This window comes from Calidris pugnax, unplaced genomic scaffold (genome assembly GCF_001431845.1).
Source record: "Calidris pugnax isolate Ruff unplaced genomic scaffold, ASM143184v1 scaffold7, whole genome shotgun sequence".
NCBI lineage: Eukaryota > Metazoa > Chordata > Aves > Charadriiformes > Scolopacidae > Calidris > Calidris pugnax.
In genome coordinates this window covers 116,304-138,939 of record NW_015090762.1, presented here as the reverse complement: position 1 = coordinate 138,939, position 22,636 = coordinate 116,304, and the positions used below count along the sequence as shown (strand labels likewise).

The 22,636-nt window shown below is 52.6% G+C and overlaps 1 protein-coding gene across 1 annotated transcript in view; it reads right to left on the bottom strand.

Annotated features, from left to right (window-relative positions):
* The window catches only part of EWSR1 (EWS RNA binding protein 1), a 26,095-nt gene extending 7,567 nt beyond the window's left edge, over positions 1-18,528 (bottom strand). The window contains 8 exon segments of the mRNA XM_014966678.1: positions 1,371-1,551; positions 2,968-3,182; positions 4,545-4,712; positions 6,021-6,207; positions 11,750-11,870; positions 13,958-14,009; positions 14,251-14,386; positions 17,820-18,528. Of these exon segments, the coding sequence (XP_014822164.1) occupies positions 1,371-1,551; positions 2,968-3,182; positions 4,545-4,712; positions 6,021-6,207; positions 11,750-11,870; positions 13,958-14,009; positions 14,251-14,386; positions 17,820-18,528 (1,769 nt within the window).
* Positions 18,529-22,636: the final 4,108 nt, after the last annotated feature.

The following is a 22,636-nucleotide window of genomic DNA, read 5'->3' as shown; positions in this document are numbered from 1 at the left end:
CGGGTCAGGGTTTAAAAAAAAAACAGGAAGGCCACAAGTTTTTTTTTTTTTTTTTTTTTTTGCATGAAAAGTTCCCAGGGGGCTAGAAATTTGAAGATGTGATGATAGACATTTCAAGTGCCTACATCTACTTTAAACCATTAGAGATAAATACATGGTGGGTGAAATCTTTATGCAGAAGCGCGGAACTCTTGTTCCACTCCAGCCAATTCAAACCAGTTGTGTTCCAACACAAGCCAGCCCTTTTTTTTTTTTGTTTGTTTTTTTTTTGCTTCTACTTCCATACCTTGGATTTCTCCAATAAAGATTTCAGGCCACTCGGATTCATTTCGACAGAGCTATGCAGAACAGGACCATCGATTGCCAAACTCTGGTTGCCACCAGGTTGTGAAATGCCTGAAGGTGTGCAGAGGAGAAGCTGCACTTTGGGGCCACCCCCGGCGGGCAGCGGGGCTGGGCACCGGGCATCCCACCGCCACCTCACCTGGGGACACTCTGCATAGCTCTGAACGACAGTGGGAAGGGATGGAACACACACAAAGCTAGGGTTTTTATTTTATTTTTCCTTCTCTTAGGAGCCTTTGGGATTAGTCCTCCTTCCTGGCCGCTAAGAAAACAAACAGGAGAGACAGGGAGACACAGGCTGCTGACCCGAAGGCGTGAGGTTTACCAAACCAGATTTTGCCATCAGTTAAAATGGCCCAACTGGTTTAGACCACCCGAAAGCTCCCGGGGAGGGGGAGCAGTCCTGGAAGCCAACAGATCTCTTTTGACTTTCTCAGGGGCCTTTTCTTCACGCTCCAACCAAGCTCTAAGTGTTCTGCCCACTCAGAGTCATGGCTTTGAAGGCAACAATCTGCCCCAGGCCTACAATTACAGGTGTAAATCCACGTGCTATGGCCGAGGTGAGGAGGCTGCCGGCGTAACACGGGGCTGACACCAGGTTTCTGCCTCGTCCATACCTGAACTCTCAAAGATCCCCACTCCCGAGGCACAGGGAGTGAGCCCTGGCCCCGGGGGAAGGTTTGTGTGTGTTCAATCCAGAGTTACTGTTAAACAAACCCCACAGAGGATTTTTCACCTCTGCGCGACCACGAAGGGAGCTGAAAGTTCCAGGTTTAGCAATACCCCTAATTCCCCCCCCCTCCCCGGGGGCCCAACCACCCGCAGGACATTAAAAAAAATATCACCAGATCCTGCTCCTATTTCCCCTAGGGTAATATTTCCATGGATGAGAAGCAATGCTGCTACATGAGCCCGTTCTCCATGGAAGTACCGTTGGGAATGTCAAACCTTTCAGTCCCTTCTTTGCATTTCAAACCCTAGGGGTAAAACAGAATTAGGTAAAAGGAGAAAAGATTTGCTCTTACCCCATTCCACCGCGTCCTCCTCCCCGCCCACCTCTGCTCATGCCTCCACGATCATATCCCCCTCTTCCCCTGCCCCGGTTATCGGGGCCGCTCAGATTCCGGTTCTCTCCTGGGCCTGAAAAGCCTCCAGATTCCTGTCCGTACACGTTCATGCTGCTCGGATGGTCCTGACGGAATGAGCCTGAGGAAGTTGGTAACAAAAAATATCAGGGAGCTGCAGAGAAGAGTGGGTTGAAGCCGCCTGTCCTCTTTTTTTAAAGCCCTTTTACCCGCCTTCAGCGCTGGAACATAGTCATGACAAGTGATGGGACAAGGGGAAATGGCCTCAAGTCGCGCCAGGGGAGGTTTAGGATGGAGAGTAGGGAAAATTTCTTCACTGAAAAGAGTGAAGAACATTGGAGCAGGCTGCTCAGGGCAGTGGTGGAGACCCCATCCCTGGAGGTATTTAAAAGCCAGGCAGAGGTGGTGCTGAGGGACACGGGTTAGTGGTGGTTTGGGCAGTGCTGGGTTAACAGCTGGACTTGATGACCTGAAAGGTCCCTTCCAACCTGGACAATGCTATGATTCTACAACAACCGTTTGCTCCAGCGCTCACAGCAACAGCCTTAATTTAAGGAGAGGTCTCCATTCTCACCTCGAGGGCTGTGTTCAGTTCTGGGCCCCTCACTACAGGAAGGACATTGAAGTGCTGGAGCGTGTCCAGAGGAGAGCCACCAAGCTGGGGAGGGGTCTGGAGAACAAGTCCTATGAGGAGAGGCTGAGGGAACTGGGCATGTTGAGTTTGGAGAAGAGGAGGCTGAGGGGAGACCTCATTGCCCTCTACAGCTCCCTGAAAGGAGGTTGTAGAGAGGCAGGGGTTGGCCTCTTCTCCCAAAGGACGAACGACAAGACCAGAGGAAATGGTCTGAAGTTGGGGCAGGGGAGATTTAGATTAGATATTAGAAAGAACTACTTTCCTGAGAGAGTGGTCAGGCCCTGGAACAGCCTGCCCAGGGAGGTGGTGGAGTCACCATCCCTGGAGGGATTTAAGAAACGTGTAGACATGGCTCTTCAGGGCCTGCTCTAGTGCCCAAGGTTATTGGTTTATGGTGAGGTGTTGAGTGTGGGGTTTAGTTGGTGGGTGCGGTGTTTTTGGTGGGCGTTTGGTGTGGTGTGTTTTGAGCCAGCCCTTTTTTTTTTTTTTTGTGGTTGGACTCGATCTCAGAGGGCCCTTCCAACCACTAAGATTCTGTGATTCTGTGATTTGCAGAACCAAAGCTGCCAGGAGGCCCTCCCAGTCTGACCTCTGCAGAACTGGCCAAACAGAACCGTTTCCACCACGTCCTGCCCGCTCCCAGCCCCAGCATTTGGTGCATCTGTGGGTTTTTCAACCACCCCTTCACCTTCGCCGCGCTGAGGGGAGTATCACAATTCACCCCTGCACTAGCCAAGCCGTTTTCCAGCAAAAATGGGCAAAACCCAGCTACGGTACGTTCTCCCTTCACCACAGCTGCAAGGTTTAGAGCCAAAATAACGCCAAGCGTCCTTCAGAGCCTGCCCACCCCACAAGGCCACCCCTTCCTCCCCAGGCAGGGGTCTCTCTGCTAAGCACACTCACTCTGCTGGCCGTAGCTGCTGCTCTGCTGGCTGTACTGGCTCGGGGCCTGGCTGTAGGACGCCGTCGGGGGTGGGTAACTGGTCGGGGGGGGCTGCTGCCCATAACTGCTTTGCTGGCCATAGCTGGTCTGCTGCCCGTAGGTGCTCTGTTGCCCGTAGGTGCTCTGCTGGGAGTAAGTGCTCTGATCGTAACTGCTTGGCTGCGTGGAGGAGTAGCTGGAAGACAAAAGCAAGGGAAAGAAAGATGAGCCAATTCCCCGGGGAATGAGGGGCGTGAGGCTGCAGAAGCGGCTGACACAGGGAGGCAGTGCAATTAGAAGCCATATGGATGTGGTAAACGGTCTAAAAAGGTGAGTCATCCTACAGGAGGCTGGTCTGGTGGCAGGAGACAAACCTGGTGGACTGCTTAAAGCAGAATCCACGCGACCGTTCACAATTTATTCCAGCTCTAGAGAGAGAGGCAGAAGAGCCAGGGGAAGAATCAGTGCAATGTAGGTAACAGCCTCCCTTTCTGCCTCGGCACCGAAATATTTTCAGCTGATGGATAAGAAACCAGTCCCCCCTCACACTTCTCAGGCTTTGAGAATTTCAGAACAGACACTTTAAAAGTGGATGTTTATCAGTGTGTTAAAGGCAGCTGAGGGGAAGAGATGAGCTTGTCGTCAAAGCCATGTGCAAGGAGGCAGAGAAAGGTCACTGTAACACACTCCGTATCTAGGAAATCTCTTAAAACCTTTGTCACTGTTTTGCCTGTGACTTTTACTGCAGGCGTGTATGCAGAGACACTTATACACTCAATCAGAGCTTATAAATATTTTATCAATATCTAAAGGGTGGGTGGCAAGAGGATGGGACCAGACTCTTCTCAGTGGTGCCCGGAGACAGGACAAGGGGCAATGGGCACAACCTGGAACATGGGGAATTCCACCTCAACATGAGGAAAAACTGTAGGGATAGGAGGAGGGGGAAGGGTTTGACCCTGAAAGAGGGGAGATGGAGCTGAGCTGTGGGGAAGAACTTGTTTGGTGTGAGGGTGGTGAGAGCCTGGCCCAGGTTGCCCCGAGAAGCTGTGGCTGCCCCATCCCTGGAGGGGTTCAAGGGCAGGTTGGAGGGGGCTTGGAGCAACCTGGTGTGGTGGGAGGTGTCCCTGCCCAGGGCAGGGGGTGGCACTGGGGGGGCTTTAAGGTCCCTTCCAACTCAAACCAGTCTGTGATTCTTTCCTTTGAGAGTGCCAGAGCCCTGGAAGAGGCTGCCCAGAGAGGCTGTGGAGTCTCCTTCTCTGGAGACATTCCAAACCCCCCTGGACACGTTCCTGTCCAACCTGCTCTGGGTGACCCTGCAGGGGGCTGGACTGGATGATCTCCAGAGGTCTCTTCCAACCCCATATCATTCTGTGATTCTGTGATAGCTCCATCTTCCCTACAAGAATTACTCCAACAAGAACCACACCTCCCTCCTCCCAGGACACCAAACCACCTTTTACATCTGTTCTGTTTAAAATCCCTGGAGAAAACCCCTTTTGCCCAAGCTAACTGGGAAGTTCTCCCAGCAGTTGGAGGAGGCTGTTGGGAGCGTTACCTGGTGGGTGGGTAGGAGGGAGGCGCGGTGACCGGCTGCAGGGGGTAGCTGGCAGGCACCTGAGGGTAACTGTAGTTGCTCTGGCCGTAGCCCAGGCTGGGCTGGCTGTAGCCTGTCGTGCTGGACTGAGGCTGGCTGGTCTCTGCTGGTTTGCTGCCATCCTGGGGTCTGGATAGAACAAGAAGGAAACATGGGTGCAAAGCCCCACCTCTGGTGGCAGCCAAAGTGCTCAGATCCACCCCCTCCCCCCCCCCAAACACAACTCACTGCTCATTTTTCTGGGGAGAGTCACCAACTGGCACTGCATTGTGCTCGTTAAATGCTAAATATTTTAGCACCTGGGTATTCACACACTCCTCTGCCATCAGAAAAGGCCCAGGCAGGTCCTGAGCAGAGAGCACAGATGTTACAGCTTCTGTTCACCCTCTGCATTACAAAACCAAAGGCGGGGGATTTCGATTTTGGCTCTAGAATGGGGTGGAGGATGTGAAAAGGCCAGGAGAGCGGGAGCAGCACTGCCCCTGCTCTCAGCCTGGGTTTATACAACGTTTGGAAATGATCAGCTCGAAAACAACCAGAAATGTTCAGTTAAATGCACCATTGTTTGGTTCAGAATTCAGTGCAAGCAGATATTGCCCCACGCACGTTATCCGATGAAAGGGAAAGGATGCTGGGGGTTGGACTAGATGACCTTTAAAGGTCTTTTCCAACCTAAACTATTTGATGATTCTATGTTTAGTATTAACTCTCGAGGCCTGAAAAGAACGAGAACACTCTGCATTTGAGTCTCATGTCTCCTTCTTTTGTATTTGTCCCACAGTGTTTATAATTTCTACGTGTTTATTAGAGCAGAGTAAAAAGAGTTAAGCTACTTTTGTTGTACAAGTTGGGAAAAATTATTCTAAATTATGTCAGGATCTGTACTTAAAGTGTAATCTGACACAGACAGAGCAGTGCCAGGCTCCGCCTTTCCTTAGTGCTCTGGTTGCTACAAACATCAGGTAAACGAATAAAGTAATTTTTCCTCACTACTCAACAAGTTTCCATTATGTATTTGAAACCTTTCATATCCTGAGTGAACAATTAAACTAAATATACCATTGAGAGTGCCCAGACACAAGGGGTTTCAAAAGGAAATTGTTTCCAGCAGTGTGCACCCACTCCAGAAGGCGCAGTCCGTCGCGGTATCCTGCCTGACCCCGTGACTCACCCTCAGATCAGACTGGTCCCTTTTCTGCTCTACGTTGTGAGTCAAGAGCCCGTTTTTTTGCTGCTTGGTTGCTCCCTGCATCTCCCCGAAACAGCGCTGACTCACTCTGCCAGAGCAGAACCTACCTACGCCGCTTCCCCCGGCCCTCCAACGCCACCGGATCGGAGCAAAACTCGGAGCACAACAAGCAGAGGAACAAACAAGCGTAAGGAAAACCAGTGGCTCCCAGTTGGGGCTGGGAGGGTGAGAGAGGAGGCCGGCGTTACCTCGGGGGGGCGGAGGCTGGTGGCTGCTGGCCGTAGGCCGGGTAGGCGGGCTGGGTGCCGTAAGCGGAGGGCGCTGGGTAGGAAGCCTGGGTGGTGGTAACCGTGGCGGTGTTGGTATCGTAGGCGGCCGTGCCGTACCCTTGGACGGGCTGACTGTAGGCCGGGGGGGCAGTCGGGGCAGAATAACCTACAACAGACAACAACAGCCTCGTCAGAGCAGTCGGGTGACAGTCGCTCCTAACATTTCAGTCTTCCTCTTGAGGAATTTAATTTTACCGTCACAACTCACCCCAAAACGATGAACTAACCCAAACGCCGTCCCCTCCCCATTCCTCAGAGAAACCCCCTTCCCTGGAAAACCTGAGCCTGCAACCTCAGCTCTACCCTCAGCATCCAAAAAGCGCTCTCCGAGGAGCTTTCTGGAAGCCCCCCCTCAGCCAGCATCCAAAGGCTGTTTGTTTACAGCTAACGAAGCTGACGGGTAATGTAATAAAGCACACAGAGGGCAAGCCGAGGCACGCAGCCTCTCCTCAACCCAGGAACACAAAAGAAAGCTCCTGTTAGCCCTAAAGTAAAAGAAATCCTATCGATTTAAAAAGTAGGGTCCCATCCTTTCAGCTTTTCTGAAAAAAGAAAGCGCAAAGCGGCACTAGGCTGACCTGACAGGTCTTCTGGAGGCACTTACAGAGTCTTATTTTAAATCAGTAACTCTGGAAACAAAAGAAAAGCCCTTTACATTTGTTTTAACTTAAGAGAAAGGTCGAAAAAAGACACGTAAGGCAGCTCCCGCTGTTTGAGGTACCTTCAACTTTCTTAGCATTTCAGTTTGGTTCAGGTAAAAAGCTTAGAGCTCCTGCATTTATTTCTGAACATTTTTACAACAACATCCAAGATCCCAAAACAGCTCCATTTAAACCAATTTTTCCAGCAGCTGCCGCTGTATAATTTTGCCGACCATTTGGCTTGTCACAGAGGTGAGCTGCAAACCCGGTGGCTTTTTATAGTTAAGAACCTTGCCAGCCAGTTTTTAATTATAAAACGGAGACTTAGATGAAAAATTATCAATTAAAAATGTTGTTAGCAGAAGCTGACTTACTAAAAATATAAAAGATCGATTGCCAAAGAGCAGCCAAATGCTCTCAGTCTTATCGATGTGATCTTAATTGCATCAATTAAGGTAACAGCTTCTCCGTCGCTTCTTATTTTTAATAAACATATGACACTTGTGACACACTCTTCCTTTTAATTATCCAGCAAACATTTGGGGCAAATTGTGCTGTAGTTTTTTATTTCAATTCCTTAATTTGCAAAACAAATGTACTCCCAGCAGAGTACAGTGTGCCCTCCCAAAGCAACACAGCAACTTCCACATCGTGCTGTCCCCAGAGCTCCAGGGACCCTTCCCCGCCACCGCCTGAGTCACCCAGCCAAGGGGAAGAGAACCGAAAAGAGGAAGTTTGCAAAGCGCATTAAAAACCCCAAACTTCAGCTTTCTGTCCCGAGAGCACTCTTGAATTTTCTGGTTAGCTTCAGGACCCTGATGGAGGGGACACGAGCCTCTCTGCTCTTGTCACCTTCAAGAGCCACCCTAAAAGCCCCTTCCTTCCCCCACAAGCCCCCTTCCTCCTCTTTGACCCCCCCCCGTGCTTGCCACGCTACCACCTGGCTGCTGAAGGCCACGGGCTGGTGGCCACATCGTGGGGCTGCTGACCTGGAAACGTGAAAGCCAGAGAGTAAACTGGCCTCCCACCAGGAAATAACTGGCATGACTCGCCAGCGAATCAGTTTTCATGGTGCTTATTCCTTTTTTTGTTCTCTGAAAAGCAAAGTCCTGAGCTGATTGATGCCGAACAGGAGAAAACGAGCATGATTTTTAGAGCCTTGGGACAAATTTAAACAGTCCAAAACACTTCAATGTGAGCCACCACAGCATTTCCACAGAGAGCACTGGCACCAGACATTAAAGGAACCCTTATTTAAACGGCTGAAGCCTGACCACATGCTAAAAAAGCCTCCTGTTTGTGTAAGTACAGCCTGCAGCAAGTGCTCCTGAAGCCACAGCCTTGCTCTGGGCTGTCCTCGTCACTCGGGAGCTGCTGGGTGTTCCCCCCCCAAATCTAGGACCTCCTTTTTTGGTACAATCAAGGGAGAAAGTTTGCTAACACCTGGCTCTGCACAGTCAGTAGAACAAAAGGGAGGAAAAAAGAAAAAGAATCCTGAATTTTAATGCTTCGGCCCTAAATGGAGCATTTCCCTCCTGCAAGCGCGCTCAGCAGCGAGGGTTTTTACCAAAGAAAGAAACAGCAGTGATTTAACATCCCACTGGTCTCTATTTTCATTTCAACAACTTAGCTCAGGTACTCTGAAAATCCTCAAGAGCAGTATTTTTGAGGGAGGCGTTTGCATTTACATCAACTTCTCTCTCCTGCCCCCGCCAGTGAGATAAAGGGCGAGTCTGCAGTGAGCAGAAGGTAACAGAAGAACTTTGATAACCTGCTCAGTTTCCCCTCAAAGCATCCATGCCTGCAAGCAAAACCCTTACCGAAGCCTAGGAGTTCTTCAGGCCGAGGGGAAGCTTTGGTCCTCAGAGAACATCGGCTGAAAATACTGGATTCAGAGAGATTTATTCTGAAATAAGCAGGCTTCAGCAGGTTTTGGAGGCTTCTCTCTGATGCAAACAGCATTAAAAGCTAACCAGGGGGTCTGTGTGCCCAAAGAGAGCCACCTCCTGTTTGTCATGTGTATCTTCTACTGGGGAATGGCTGGGAAGGGGACACAAAGGGGACACAAAGGGTACCCCAGACACCCCAGACAGCAACGGGTGTGCTCATTCCAGACTCTGGATACAGTAGAACAAACCAGATGTAACCCTAAATTTCACAGGTGAAAACAGAAGTGGGGGCTGGCTGCCTTTAGAGAGTAATTCCCACTTAGGTAATTAAAGGGGATCCACACTTGGATATTTGAAATGAAGTTTTTGTCCCCACACGTCATTGTTAGAAAGCCAATCACCGTAACAGATGCAGCTCTTTATTTACTCTTGTCATTGATGCTCAGTGATTAAAGACCACAGATCTGATGGTGCCAATTAATCCCCTAATCCAGCTGGTGGCCGGGGAGCTGCAGAGGAGCCCGTTGGCTCCCAAACCCCTCTTCTCTGTAATGAACCACCGGGGTGACTCCAAGACACCTTCTCCTGCAGCCACAAAGAGGGAAAAAGCACGACCTGGGCAATAACTCTCACCTCGGGCTGCCCAGGAGTTGGTAAAAGGCTGGATGGCAGAGTCATTGGGACAGGAATTGGGACAATCCAGGCTAAACCCCTCACCTGAGGCTTGAAGTGATGCAGAGGAACTGTCCGTGTCCTTCCCACAGAGTCCTGAGTGTATCTGCCCAGGATTTGAATTTCCCTGACCACATCACCATCTCACCCCCAAAAAAACAGGCTGTTAAGCCAAAAAAAAAAAGGCACTTTGCTTTTAAATAATTACAGACGTTCCTCTGCTACGAAGAGGCGATGCCAAGGAAAATTAAACAGAGATTCAACCGTAAAAATTGCCCATCTCTTAGGGCACAAAGATGGATGCCCCAGGCAACACCCCGGGTGTTGTTTCCTAGGAAAGGCAGAGAGGGAGAGGGGGAAATGGGCTTTAAGCACCATCAGTCTCTGGCTCCTCAAGGAGAGGTAGGTGTAGGGAGAATAAATCCAACCTGGCACTCTGCCTGGAGAGGAGCAGCAGCAGCTCTGCCACAGACCCACACTATGGGCAAATCGCACTCCAAGGTCTGGTATGCTCTTTTGCTTGACCACTTCCTGAGTTTTCCCATTTTTGATGAAAAGAAAATGAAGCTTTTTTTTTCCTAAAAAAACCCCAAAGAAGCTGTGCAGAAAAGATGTCTATTATTATTATTATTCCTCCAGCAAATATACTCTGAAGGGACAAGCGAAACCAAACAGCACGGCTTCCTGTGAGCCCTGCAGGAGTGAAGCCCGTAGTAAGGATTGAAGGACTCAAACATTCCTAAGAAAGGAATCTGGGGAGTCCAAAAATCCCTTTTCCTGCCAATTTATATCCATATACTTTTAAATGAAAGGAAATAAGACCTGTAGATAACCCGCTGCAAGGCTGGCTAAAGGGTACTGGCTCCCATTCTGCACTGACTGCCAGAAATTTTCCTCATCTGTATAAAGATATTCAGTATTTTAAACGTCGTGTAAGCAGACAGACTATAGGGTAAGGTTTTTCTTTCCACCTCTTCCATGTGAAGCATTTCCCCAGAGGCCAGATACCCCACTGCCTGTCTGTCCTGGTATTCCCTCGCTTTGGGAAGTATTTAGGAAAGCTCCCACTCTAATAATTAGACATTTAGTCTCTCATAGCAAAGGATGAAGCTGCAGAATACAGCACTGAAGGCACCCCCTGGAGGAAAATCCATTTTCTTTTTCAAAGTCTCCTGAATATTCAGCCCAAATATAGCAGAATAGTTTCTTTCAGACATTATGACACTCATATAGAACTCTAGTCCAAAGAGCACGTGTTGGAATCATTTACGGCACGTTAATGAACGTGTGACATGTGTGTCTGCACTGGAAATCCCACGACAAGGTGGATCATGCCAAGGTAGTAAATATCTGGACAAGCCATCTGCTCACCCTTTAGGAAAATGTTAGATCCACCTGAAACATCTTGGCACAGCTCATTAGTGCTCAGAAAGTTTTATCCATAAATTACATCACTTGGGGGGACTTTACAGGGCTGTGGGGATGGCAAAGGGCACTGCAGCCAAGCAAATACTGACACTGTGTGCACGTGCTCAGATGTTGGGAGGTTTTTTAGGGCTAAAACCCAAGTGACACCTAAAGGGTTAACACCACAGGTTTGGAGACAGGATGAGCAAGCACCTTCCATGCAATGAGCCTGAAAGTTAAACTTCTGCTGGTCCCTTCTACTGTGGGAAGCACGAGACAAAAGGTAGAGGGTATGTTATGGGCACACAGCACTTCCAGGGGGTTGATTTTCAGGCAGGAGAAGCGCTGAGGACACGGGTTCTCAAGAGCAGCCTGTGTTTGCTTTACTCTTTATGAGGGAGCAGAGCCATAGGAGGAGGGGGAACTGTTTTAAACTGAAAGAGAGGAGATTTAGAGCAGATACGAGGAAGAACTTGTTTGGTGTGAGGGTGGTGAGAGCTTGGCCCAGGTTGCCCCGAGAAGCTGTGGCTGCCCCATCCCTGGAGGGGTTCAAGGGCAGGTTGGAGGGGGCTTGGAGCAACCTGGTGTGGTGGGAGGTGTCCCTGCCCAAGGGATGTTGGATGAGCTTTAAGGTCCTTTCTAACCCAAACCATTCTATGATTCTAAGCACAGCACACCCTGCAGCCATCCTGACTTCCACACCATAAACCGGCACCCAAAACATCCCCTGAAAAATTAAACGGGCACCTTTATCCACTCCCTTTCACCCCACCCGTATCTTTACGTCATTTTAGTAATGACTGAAATGCTGATGCTTCAGCAGGGGAGTTGGACCAGATGATCTCTATGGTCCCTTCCAACTCTAAAAAAACTCAGTGAAATTCAGTGAAATTTAAACCCCCCTGCGCACCAGGGAGGCTCTGGAGGAAGAAAGCCCTGAGGAATCGAGTCCAGGTTTGGGTCGGAATTCCCTAAAGCTCAGTTGAGCTCAACTCTCTCCCCAGGACAGGCAAAACCTTGCAGGGGGGGGGGCTCTTACCGGTGGGAGGCTGCCCGTAGGACGTGGCGTACGCAGTCTGCCCGTACGTGGCGGTCGTCTGGGGCTGGGTGTAGCTGACGTCGGTGGGCTGCCCGTAGGTTCCGTAACTCTGCCCGTACGTCTGCTCCAAAGACAACACAGATTGAACCCAGGAACAGAAACACCTCGTGGGGAGACACACACAGACCGTTTGGGATCTGCGTGACCTGAGGTACTTGAAAGCAATCACAATGAAGCCAAAACTACGGCGAAAATTTGGGCGCTACCACAAATTTCAGCTCAGAGCTGTAACGACGTCACAAATGCAGTTTTTCCAACGCCAGGACCCCAGGGGCAGACTCTTACATTTTCACAACACACCTCTGCTTTACATAAAGTAAAACATGAAAGCATCCAGGGCTTCATAATCGCCCGGGCACCCACCACCACTCATGGGTACCTCCCCAGGGCTAACCTGGAACATGGGGAGCGGGACCGCTCACGGGGCAGAACTGCACCGAGTGAAACAAGGCAACTGCTTCAGTGTTCACTAGCAAAACCTATCTAAGCTTTCAGTGAAGTTGTTCTGAATATTCTTCATGTCCACCAGCCTATAATTTCAAAATTAGGAGCTTATGTAGGCAGCCAAGGATGGGGTCAGTGGGAGCACCCAAGGGTTTGCCATCATCAAACCATCCCAGTTTCTCAGCACCGTTGCATTCCGTGAGAGATGAGCTCCCAGCTCATTCTGCAGTCTAGACTATCACTAAAGGACTTCTTTTGCCCATTGTTGGGCTCATTCCCCAAGACAGCACTTGCAAAGCAAGTGGCAGGGTGGCTGGGATGGCACAGAGCTGCCGAGGCTGCAATTTTACCAGCTAAAGAGGCATCTCCACCCCGTGCCACGGAGCAGCCGCCTCAAACCTCAGGCACCAACAGCTTGGTTTGGGATAAAACTCGAGTTACAGCTCAAAAAATGACATGAAGACAGCCTCAACGTCTAGATTCCCAAAGGGATTTACTGACTCCTGCAGGAGCCTGGAATTTAAATGCCTTTTGGGATCTAAACGTGTGTTACTCACGAGCCGGACCTCCTCTACTCAGCCACAAATCTCAACCAAGGACAGAAAATCTCTGCCCAGATTGAATATGTCACCGTTAGTGGAAGGTCACCACATGGAGAGGCAGGAAACGCTGCAACCCCCCCATGGCTCTTTGCCTACAGCTGAGTTCAGTGGGGTTGTTGTTTTAGCCTCACACCAGAGGATGTTGTGGAAGCCGCCTGCTCTCACGCTCGTCCTTCCGCGTAACCTGCAGGCCTTGCAATTGTTCTGCCTCAAAACGCTGATTCAAAATATAAAATTATCATCACCTTCCTTTAAGCTGACACAAATGCCAAGATTGAACCTGTAACACTGATATTTTTCACAAAGGGCCTTCTTAGGCTGCCCCAGGAACAAGTGAGCGTGGTATTCACCTGCCTTGGACTGGCTGGTGCAGGCAGGAGCAGGCAGGGGAAGGCAGGTCCTGCTCAGCCCTGCAGCACCCAAGCCAAGCCATTGCCACAACCAGAATTAACTGATTTAAAGCTGCTCCAAGACAACAACGTGGAAGTTCTTATCTCCAGTCGTACTCACAGGCAGCAGGATCTTCCCTTCCCTCTGGGAGAGGTGGAGGAAATTTAACCTACACCACTTTTTAAGGATCAAAGTTTACCTTTGAAAACACACTCGGAGCGTGTACACAAATGTGGTTTTAGTGACTTGTATTCTAAGGATTGAAAATAAGCATCGTTTAATTCATCATCATCATTTGGCAGTCTAGCCAACTGAGAGTACTAACAGTTTTAGCAACAATACCTCCAGAAAAAAAAAAAACCCTATTCCCTCCTCCTCCTCCATCGCCCAACTGCTGCAATCTCACAAATGGCAATTTCCCTTCCTTTTTTCTTTAGGTTTTTCTCTCCTGCCCCACTGAGTAAAGCACCCATTGACAGGGTGGGGTCAAACCTACACCAAGAATTAGGCTTTTACAACCACCTCAGGCTGGGAAATACTAACAAAGAAGGGGGCTGTTGAGGCTCATGGATATTTACGTTGTTTTCAGTTCAGGCTACGAGACAACTTTTACTGACAGATTTTGACGTTGCCGCTCAGCGTTTTTTGTGGCTGGTGGTTTAGTTGACTGGAAAACGTGATTTTATAATTCTAAATCCCTCCCGTGTTTTACCTGGGTGGTCTGTGCATATCCTTGAGCTGGCTGAGGTGCGTACGCGCTGTAGCTGCAAAATGAATTTAAAAGACATTTATAATGCATCCCTGCGTGTCTGACTCGTGCAACACATGATTTTACACACATCCAAATGATTTTCTGCCGAAACACAACAGCAACACCAAAATCTAAAAGCTAAAGGAAAGCCATCGGATTTGCAAACATACACGAGTTAAGATTAAAGCACAATTATTACATACTTATATTACATCTTTTTAAAAGAGAGAGGATAAAACTGTAATGCTACTTACCCCTGCTGAGCTGCAGCTTGGCTATAGGTACTATAATCTGTAAGAAAAGGGGAAAAAAAAACAACAAGGGAAAAAAAAGGTTGACAAAGGCTTAACAAAATTAACAGTGTAAGAACACAGCAGCTGGAATTTCCTCCTGCAGCTTGAAAGAACTGCTATAAACCTCTGGAAATCCAGTTTCAAAAGAGCGTAAGGTAAAATGCACTTTTTCAGGCTTTTTGAAGGGAACAAAACCTCTCTTCCCTTCATTGTTAGCGCTGTTTTGCAGCAGCAACTTTGATCTCAAATGACCCCACTTTAATTTAACTGCCACCTTGGATGACACCCAAAGGGGCTGGCAGGGGGGGTGTTTTGTTTTGGAACAAAAGGAACACTGGGGCTGACACTCAGAAACCCCCCAGTGGGGATTCAAAGGGCCAGGTTTCCAGCGTTGGGGTCTGGAGAAACCACGTGCTTCACTCTCTCCCTCTTTCTATTTAACTTTCAAGGACATAAACAAACGGCTGGAAGGTTCTAACGCTTTTCCCCTCGCAGGGCTTGAGACAGGGAATAATTCCTTCCCCAAAGCCCTCATCCACGTCAATGCCCCGATTTAGAGGAGACTCAAAATCCTGAAAATCCAAAGAAAAAAAAATCTCTCCGCTGAGCCTGTTTGCCAGCGGGAATACACTCAGAAACCCCCCAGTGGGGATTCAAAGGGCCAGGTTTCCAGCGTTGGGGTCTGGAGAAACCACGTGCTTCACTCTCTCCCTCTTTCTATTTAACTTTCAAGGACATAAACAAACGGCTGGAAGGTTCTAACGCTTTTCCCCTCGCAGGGCTTGAGACAGGGAATAATTCCTTCCCCAAAGCCCTCATCCACGTCAATGCCCTGATTTGGGGGAGACTCAAAATCCTGAAAATCCAAGGAAAAAAAAATATCTCCGCTGAGCCGGTTTGCCAGCGGGAACGGAAAACGCGTCCACGGAGTAATTACGAGGTTATACTTGAGATAATTACAGCTCCTAAATGCACGCTTTCCCTCAAAGTCACCAAGCAACTCCAGTTGCCATCCAAACTTTTAGAGAGAATGATGAATTCATCACTTAGGCCAGCCCCTGCCAGGCAGATTTCCCAGGACTCTCCCAGGACTGCAGATATCCCGAGGAGAGGGATGAAGAATGACTTCAGGCCTCGCTCGCATCGGCCGCTCGGGCCACAGCATCTGACCGAGCTGGAGGCAGAAGCTGGATGGGAGCAGAGCTTTTTCTCAGGAAAAGTCCTGCATGGAATGAGGTTTCAGTGTTTCTATCACGATCGCCCCTCGGGGTAGGCTGATCTCCCTCAGAAAACTGAAAATTATGAATTTGAGGAACCCAGCCGACGACCTCCTCCAGCCTTCAGTGATCCCCAGGCTGTAAGAACCGCTTCAATGCTTTTAGCACACTGTTCACAACCAAAGGTGACGGAGCACCAGGAATAATTTTGAAAATGCTGCTTTCATACACCAGAACCTGCTCTTTCTTGAGGCTGCGGATTCATAGAATAGAATCATAGAATCATTGAGGTTGGAAGAGACCCTTGGGATCATGGAGTCCAACCATCTCCCCTACTCTACAAAGTCCTCCCCTACACCATGTCCCTCAGCACTGCATCTAAACGGCCCTTAAACACAGCCAGGGATGGGGACTCCACCCCCTCCCTGGGCAGCCTGTTCCAATGCCCGACCACTCTTTGGGTGAAAAATTCCTTCCTAATGTTCAATCTAAACCTCCCCTGTTGGAGCTTGAAGCCGTTCCCTCTCGTTCTGTCACTAATTACCTGTGAGAAGAGACCAGCCCCAACCTCTCTACAGTGTCCTTTCACGAAGTTGTAGAGAGTGATGAGGTCTCCCCTCAGCCTCCTCTTCCTCACACTAAACAGCCCCAACTCCCTCAGGATTTGCTTTCCAGGCCCTTCACTAGTTTCGTTGCCCTCCTCTGCACTCGCTCCAGCACCTCCAGATCTCTCTTGGATTGAGGTGCCCAAAACTGGACACAACACTCGAGGTGTGGCCTCCCCAGTGCTGAGCACAGGGGCACAATCACCTCCCTACTTCTGCTGGTCACACTATTTCTAATACAAGCCAGAATGCTGGATTCATCCCTAGTGGAGTTTTCCTCTCCTCCTCCTAACCCCCCTCCGTGAGCTTATGGCTTTTCCTCCTTCGCGCTTCCCTCTGCATCGGCCGGAGCTCAGCCCCTGGGTTGATGGCCAAGGAAAGGAAGTGCCCTGACCCTGGTGGTGATTTTTGACCGATATTAATTACTTCGACCTCACGCCAAAGCGCAGGAGTCGGGCAGGAGCACGCCAGGAAGATGACTTTAATCCCATGCCCAAGAAAAAGACGCTGAACTGCTTTGGATAAAGGCTTCCACGCTCCCCAGACACAAGTTGTTAAACTGCTCTGGCACCACTCCTGCTTTCCTTACAGGTTGTCATCTTAAATATTGAAAAATCTAAGTCGTTAAACTCAGGGGCGCTGCTCTTTTTTTTTTTTACTATTATTATTATTTATTTTTTCATCGGTCTACACGTGGCTCTAAGCTCTGCTAAATCCTGAGCGTTAAAAACCGTTAGTGCCCATTCTCCCCCATCCATCTTCCCTCTCTGTCACCTCCTCCTACCAGCACCCCTCCATCCTCCCCACATCTCCTCCTACCCCCTTCTTTTCTGCCCCTCTTCACCCTCCAGCCACCGAAACCTCCCTGCTCCTCATTTTATTCTCATTTTCTGCACCCTGTTGGGTCACCACAGCCCCCCAGGCTCCTAAGCACAGGTCTCCCCAACCTTCACCCCTTGCTGGTAGGACCCACCCCCCTCCCAAATAACCCCTCATGAGGCCTTTTAATTAAACACCCATCACCCAGCTCTTCTCCCAGCCTTCCCCCAGTTCCTACCCAGACACGACATTCACCCCTTGGCAAGGAATCTAAACCCAGGTGTTGAATTTGCAATTTGTCACCGGCAATCCCTCACTTTTAATTTCCTTGAATTTAGATTAAGGCAAAAAAACCCCCTTTTTTTTAAAAAAAAAATAATATTATGGCTCATTTAGTTAAAACCATCTCCCAGCCTTTATTTCCAGGGGGAAATTAATCTTCATCCTTCTATTTCACGAGGCCCAGGAGCACAATAGCGCAGCCGAAAATAGCAGCTCCCAGGGAAGAACATTTCCATGTATTAAGCGGAAAAGCGGCCGTATTTTTAAACCTGGCTTTGACAATCCCATTGGCACATGTTTCTTTAGTAACTATGTATTTATTTTTTTAAATTAAAAATCCCAACACCTCTCCAAGGCGATACTAATCCCATTCCCTCACACTCCGTGGCTTGTGACATTTTCCTTTACGGACAGACCCGACCTTCAGCCGCTGGGACTTAAAGCGACTTTAAACGTGATGTTGCCACGCGCTGGTTAAGTCTTTATTTTGGCCCTGTTGGCATCCAGTCAGAGCCCCCGTGGAAAAAAACACGTTTCCTTCTCCAACGCTTCGCTGCTTTTATTCAAAGAAATTCCATTTGAACCACAAACCGCCCTGAATAGCCACCGAAAAGGCCGAAGGCACGGAGGAAGCTTTTAGTAAAGGCAGCGATCTCCTGGAAGAGCATAAAGAACCTCTGCGGGGCCGGAGCCGCTGTAAACACCCCCTTTAACAAATGGCTAACGGAGAGAACCCGGGCACTGCCGCCCCGGGGAGGCCCCGCAGGCTCCCGTTGGGGACAGCGGTGCTGGGGGAACCCGGCCTGGCCGGCGGGGAGGGCGGCCACCGAGGCCTTCACCTCAGGGCCGGGGGCGGGCCCGCCGCCTCGCCGTGACAGGGCCGCGGCCCGGCCCCGAGGCGCTGCCCCCGCCCCGCTCTCCTCAGCCCCAGCCTCGGCCCGTCCTCCACCTCCGCGCTCCCAACGTCCGGCCGCCGCCGCCGCCCCGCGCTGCGCACGCGCCGCCCCGCCCCGCCGGGACGTACCACTGCGGCGGCGGAGGGGGGACGGGGGGGAACCGCCGGGAGACCGCCGCACCGGGGGCTCGTCCCGCTCCTCCCCGCCGCCCCCTCGGGAGGTTTTTGCCCTCCGTGAAGAATCGGGGACTCCCCGGGAGGCGGCGGCTGCCGCTCGGGAGGGCGGTTCTCCGCCGGAGCTGGGTGCTACCCCCCCTCCGGGTCGTGGGATGGTACGGCCCGCGGCCGTTAGGGACCGTCGCGCAAGAGGCGTTTGGGCCGGGGGGCGTGGGGGACGTGTGGAGGGGGGGAGTGATGTCATCGCCTGACGTCACACATCAGCAAGCGACACCGCGGGGCGGCGCGTGACGTCACCAGGCGTCACACGTCACGTGGCAGTGACCCAAGGCGGGTGTTGGGGGGGTCTCCGCGCTGTGCGGGACCGTGTTGTGCGGGACCCCCGGCGTCCCTCGCTGCCCGCGCAACAGCAGTGACCTCATGGGTGACATCATGGGTGATGTCACGGTGCCACCCCCTCCTGTGTCCACCCCAGTACCCTCCGCCACCCCACCTGGCCGGACTGTGTCCCAGAGGGGGCTGCTGTGTGTCCTGCAACGCTGGCGTGGCGGGGGCGGGTGTCCCAGGGGTGACATCACATGGGTGGGTGACCCATGGGTGGCATGGTGTGCCTGGGTGTCCCATGGGTGATGTGATGTGGATGGGCGTCCCATGGGTGACATGGTGTGGATGGGTGACCCATGGGTTTCATGACATGGGTGGGTGTCCCATGGGTGGTGTGATGTGGGTGGGTGCCCCATGGGTGGCATGGTGTGCCTGGGTGTCCCATGGGTGATGTGATGTGGATGGGCGTCCCATGGGTGACATGGTGTGGATGGGTGACCCATGGGTTTCATGACATGGGTGGGTGTCCCATGGGTGGTGTGATGTGGGTGGGTGCCCCATGGGTGGCATGGTGTGCCTGGGTGTCCCAGGGGTTGCATGGCATGGGTGGGTGACCCATGGATGGCGTGGTGTGGGTGGGTGTCCCATGGGTGGTGTGATGTGGGTGGGTGACCCATGGGTGGCATGGTGTGCCTCGGTGTCCCATGAATGATGTGATGTGGGTGGGTGACCCATGGGTGATGTGATGCGGATGGGTGACCCATGGGTGGCATGGTGTGGCTGGGTGTCCCATGGATGATGTGATGCAGGTGGGTGACCCATGGGTGGCATGGTGTGCCTGGGTGTCCCATGGATGATGTGATGTGGGTGGGTGTCCCATGGGTGGCATGGTGTGGATGGGTGACCCATAGGTGATGTGATGTGGGTGGGTGACCCATGGGCGGCATGGTGTGGATGGGTGACCCATGGGTTTCATGACATGGGTGGGTGACCCATGGGTGATATGATGTAGGTGGGTGACCCATGGGTGGCATGGTGTGCCTCGGTGTCCCATGAATGATGTGATGTGGGTGGGTGACCCATGGGTGGCATGGTGTAGGTGGGTGTCCCATGGGTGGCGTGACATGGGTGGGTGACCCATGGGTGACATGGTGTAGGTGGGTGTCCCATGGGTGGTGTGACATGGGTGGGTGCCCCATGGGTGGTGTGGCATGGCAGGTGTGCCATGGGTGGCGTGGTGTAGGCGGGTGTCCCATGGGTTTCATGACATGGGTGGGTGTCCTGCGGGTGGTGTGGCATGGCAGGTGTCCCATGGGTGGCATGGCACCAGTGGGTGTCCCAGGGTGGCACAATTTGGGTGGGTGTGCCATGGGTGGCATGGTGTGGGCAGGTATCCCGTGGGTGGTGTGGCACAGGTGGGTGTCCAATGGGTGGCATGACATGGGTGAATGTCCCATGGTTGTGGCACACATGGGTGTCCCATGGATTATGTGACATGGGTGGGCATCCCATGGGTGGAGTGGCACAGATGGGTGTCCCATGGGTGGCACGGCGGGGGTGGGTGTCCCATGGGTGGCACGGCGGGGGTGGGTGTCCCATGGGTGGCACGGCGGGGGTGGGTGTCCCATGGGTGGCACGGCGGGGGTGGGTGTCCCATGGGTGGCACGGCGGGGGTGGGTGTCCCATGGGTGGCACGGCGGGGGTGGGTGTCCCATGGGTGGCACGGCGGGGGTGGGTGTCCCATGGGTGGCACGGCGGGGGTGGGTGTCCCATGGGTGGCACGGCGGGGGTGGGTGTCCCATGGGTGGCACGGCGGGGGTGGGTGTCCCATGGGTGGCACGGCGGGGGTGGGTGTCCCATGGGTGGCACGGCGGGGGTGGGTGTCCCATGGGTGGCATGGCATGGGTGAATGTCCCATGGTTGTGGCACACATGGGTGTCCCATGGATTATGTGACATGGGTGGGCATCCCATGGGTGGTGTGGCATGGCCCATGGGTGGGTGGGTGCCCCATGGGTGGCATGGCACAGGTGGGTGTCCCAGGGGCCATATGGCACAGGTGGGTGTCCAATGGGCCATGTGGCATGGGTGGGTGTCCCATGGGTTTCATGGCATGGTTGGGTGTCCCATGGGTGGCGTGGCACAGGTGGCATAGGTGGATGCCCCGTGGATTGTGTGACATGGGTGGGTGTCCCATGGGTTTCATGGCATGGGTGGGTGTCCCATGGGTGGCATGACGTGGGTGAGTGTGCCATGGGTGGTGTGGTACAGGTGGGTGTCCCCATGGATTGTGTGACATGTGCAGGCATCCCATGGGTGGTGTGGCGTGGCCAGTGTCCCATGGGTGGCATGGCATGGGTGGATGTTTCATGGGTGGTGTGGCACGGCAGGTGTCCCATGGGTGGCATGACGTGGGTGGGTGTCCCATGGGCCATGTGGCATGGGTGGGTGCCCCACGGGTGGCATGAAGTGGGTGAGTGTCCCATGGGTGGTGTGGCACAGGTTGGTGTCCCATGGGTGGCATGATGTGGGTGAGTGTCCCATGGGTGGTGTGGCACAGATGGGTGTCCCGTGTGTGACATGACGTGGGTGAGTGTCACATAGGTGGTGTGGTACAGGTGGGTGTCCCCATGGATTGTGTGACATGTGTGGACATCCTGCGGGTGGTGTGGCATGGCAGGTGTCCCATGGGTGGCATGACGTGGATGGGTGTCCCATGGGGCCATATGGCACAGGTGGGTGTCCAATGGGCCATGTGGCATGTGTGGGTGTCCCATGGGTGGCACGGTGTGGGTGGGTGTCCCATGGGTTTCATGGCATGGTTGGGTGTCCCATGGGTGGCGTGGCACAGGTGGCATAGGTGGATGCCCCGTGGATTGTGTGACATGGGTGGGTGTCCCATGGGTTTCATGGCATGGGTGGGTGTCCCATGGGTGGCATGACGTGGGTGAGTGTGCCATGGGTGGTGTGGTACAGGTGGGTGTCCCCATGGATTGTGTGACATGTGCAGGCATCCCATGGGTGGTGTGGCGTGGCCAGTGTCCCATGGGTGGCATGGCATGGGTGGATGTTTCATGGGTGGTGTGGCACGGCAGGTGTCCCATGGGTGGCATGACGTGGGTGGGTGTCCCATGGGCCATGTGGCATGGGTGGGTGCCCCACGGGTGGCATGAAGTGGGTGAGTGTCCCATGGGTGGTGTGGTACAGGTGAGTGCCCCCATGGATTGTGTGACATGTGTGGGCATCCCGTGGGTGGTGTGGCATGGCAGGTGTCCCATGGGTGGCATGGCATGGGTGGGTGTTTCACGAGTGGTGTGGCATGGCAGGTGCCCCATGGGTGGCATGGTGTGCCTGGGTGTCCCATGGGTGGTGTGGCACAGATGAGTGTCCCACAGGTGACATGAGGTGGGTGGGTGTCCCATGGGTGGTGTGGCACAGATGAGTGTCCCACAGGTGACATGAGGTGGGTGGGTGTCCCATGGGTGGTGTGGCACAGATGAGTGTCCCACAGGTGACATGAGGTGGGTGGGTGTCCCATGGGTGGCATGGTGTGGGTGAGTGTCCCATGGGTGGTATGGCACAGATGAGTGTCCCCATAGATTGTGTGACATGTGTGGGCATCCCATGGGTGGTGTGGCATGGCCAGTGTCCCATGGGTGGCATGACGTGGGTGGGTGTCCCATGGGTGGTGTGGCACAGATGAGTGTCCCACAGGTGACATGAGGTGGGTGGGTGTCCCATGGGTGGTGTGACCCAGGTGGGTGCCCCACGGGTGCCACAGTAGGTGTGGGTGTCCCATGGGTGGGTGCGTGTCCCATAGGTGGCATGGCATGGGTGAGTGTCCCATGGGTGGTGTGGCACAGGTGGGTGTCCCATGGGTGCCATGGCGTGGGTGGGTGTCCCATGGGCCATGTGGCATGAGTGGGTGTCCCATGGGTGGCATGAGGTGGGTGAGTGTCCCATGGGTGGTGTGGCACAGGTGGGTGCCCCACGGGTGCCCCAGTAGGTGTGGGTGCCCCATGGGTGGGT